The sequence below is a fragment of the Apodemus sylvaticus genome, chromosome 3 (genome assembly GCF_947179515.1).
Source record: "Apodemus sylvaticus chromosome 3, mApoSyl1.1, whole genome shotgun sequence".
Taxonomy (NCBI): Eukaryota; Metazoa; Chordata; class Mammalia; order Rodentia; family Muridae; genus Apodemus; species Apodemus sylvaticus.
In genome coordinates this window covers 101538974-101541306 of record NC_067474.1, presented here as the reverse complement: position 1 = coordinate 101541306, position 2333 = coordinate 101538974, and the positions used below count along the sequence as shown (strand labels likewise).

The 2333-nt window shown below is 42.0% G+C and overlaps 1 protein-coding gene across 1 annotated transcript; it reads left to right on the top strand.

Annotated features, from left to right (window-relative positions):
* Positions 1-523: 523 nt before the first annotated feature.
* Positions 524-1096, top strand: LOC127679955 (interferon alpha-12-like). Its single transcript, XM_052175524.1, has one exon. The coding sequence runs from the start codon at positions 524-526 to the stop codon at positions 1094-1096; it is 573 nt and encodes a 190-aa protein (XP_052031484.1).
* The last annotated feature ends 1237 nt before the right edge of the window (positions 1097-2333 follow it).

Genomic DNA, 2333 nt, shown 5'->3' with positions numbered 1-2333 from the left:
CATGGAACATCATGAATTAATAGTGAGAGACCTCAACAGTTGACTCTGATCAATGAACAGGTCACTGAGATAGAAACTAAACAAAGACACAATGAAGTAACAGACAGTATAAATCAAATGGACCTTACAGATATCAACCACCTTTATAGAATAATTTTATGTGTTTGCTTCATTACAAGAGTTGTGTAAATTTCAAACTGAAAGTCTTTAACTATACTGTAATGATTAATGACAATTCTAGTTAGAAAAAGAAAATCTTAAAACCTGTAAAACCAGCTTTCAGAGGGAAGCAGTGAAAGAAGAAGCAATAGTGAAAACCACAATGGCTTAGAAAATGCCCAGTCCCAGTCAGAGAATGAGTTAAAGAAAGTGAAAAGACGACTGTGAAGTAGGTGGAAGGCATTCAGAAAGGAAAAACTAGTGTTTGCCCTATTTAAGTCACATCCACACAATATGGTCATCAGAGAGATTACAGGAGAAGGTTCAGGACCAAGCAGGACCAGCAGCATCTGCAAGATCTACAATGGCTAGGCCTTGTGCTTTTCTGATGGCCCTGGTGGTGATGAGCTGGTCAACCTGCTCTCTAGGATGTGACCTGCCTCAGATGCAAAACCTCAGGAATAAGAGGGCCTTGACACTCTTGGCACAAATGAGGAGACTCTCTCCTCTTTCCTGTCTGAAGGACAGAAAGGACTTTGGATTCCCCTTGAAGAAAGTGGATGCACAGAAGATGGAGATGGCTCAAGCCATCCCTGTCCTGAGTGACCTGACCCAGCAGGTCCTGACCCTCTTCACATCAAAGGACTCAACTGCTGCTTGGAATGCAGCCGTCCTAGACTCATTTTGCAATGACCTTCACCAGCAGCTCAATGATTTCAAAGCTTGTCTGATGCAGCAGATAGGGGTGCAGGAACCTCTCCTGTCCCAGGAAGACTCCCTGCTGGCTGTGAACAAATATTTCCACAGGATCACTGTGTACCTGAGAGAGAAGAAACACAGCCCCTGTGCCTGGGAGGTGGTCAGAGCAGAAGTCTGGAGAGCCCTGTCTTCCTCAGCCAACTTGATGGCAAGACTGAATGAGGTGAATGGGTCCTGAGCCAAAGTGGAAAGTCTCTTCTAGACTAGGACACTGCATCTCACCTAATAAGGCCCTCTTTTTAAAGTCATTTAAAAAGTCACTCATTTATTTTGGTATGCATGCAATCAGACTGTTTAGATGTTTCAGCCAAATTTAACAAATTTTGTCTATATGTAAAAGCATTTGTTCCTGCACACCTTTGGTCATATTTATTTATTGTTTGTTTATTTATTTATCTCATTAACTTGATGTATTTATGTGCAATCTTACAGTCTTATTATAATATAGCATACCATCACACATTATTAAAATTATTGTTCATTCTAATAAATTTGCTTTATAAAACAACCTGATTAGTTAATTCAGTATCTCTTCAAAATTTTCCATTGTTCATAATAGTTTTCTCCACAGCAGTTTAAATGTACAAATGAACTCTGTTCAAAACTCAGACTGGATATTGTTTATATACACCCTAAAGCTATCTCTCTGCTTCTCTCCTGTATAAGTTATTCCTCCAGATGTATAGCCAACATGCTGTGTAGTAGAAACCAGAGAATCTTGCTATTGCCACATATGTATCTTATTCCTCTTTGCACTAATATTTTCCAGAGTAATCTTCCATCTGAGTTCCCTGACCTCTGGTACCCCTGATCTACTCTCACCTTCGATGAGTTGAACTGTTTTGAGTTTTAAGTGTGAGTGAGATCATCTACAGCAGTATAAAATAGATCATGAACAATGAGTGATTTGCCTATATAACACAGAAAAGCACACCAAGAACCTGGGAATCATCCCCATTCTTATTAGCCTCAGGAACCAGTCCTTGGAATAAATTCTGGGAAGTAAATGACTCTAAAATTTACCTTTTGAAACACCACTATTCCTTCTCTCTTTTTTCTTTTACTCTTGTTCCTCTTCTCCTCTCCTCTCCTCTCCTCTCCTCTCCTCTCCTCTCCTCTCCTCTCCTCTCCTCTCCTCTCCACTACTCCTCTCTCCTCTCCTTCCTTCCTTCCTTCATTCCTTGCTTGCCTTATCCTCCTCCTCCTCCTCCTCCTCCTCCTCCTCCTCCTCCTCCTCCTCCTCCTCTCCCCCCCTCCTCCCCCTCCTCCCCCCTCCTCCTCCTTTCTTCTAGTTTGCATGGAACACAGCCATTGCCTGGAGCATATGTAGCCTCTCTCAGGGGATCCATCCCTGAGGATAACTGAGTCTCTCTCTCTCACACAGCAGCCATTAGTTACTGTAGCTCCTCAGCTAC

Coding starts and splice junctions, on each gene's coding strand:
- LOC127679955 (XM_052175524.1), top strand. CDS start 524: ATGGCTAGGCCTTGTGCTTTTCTGATGGCCCTGGTGGTGATGAGCTGG.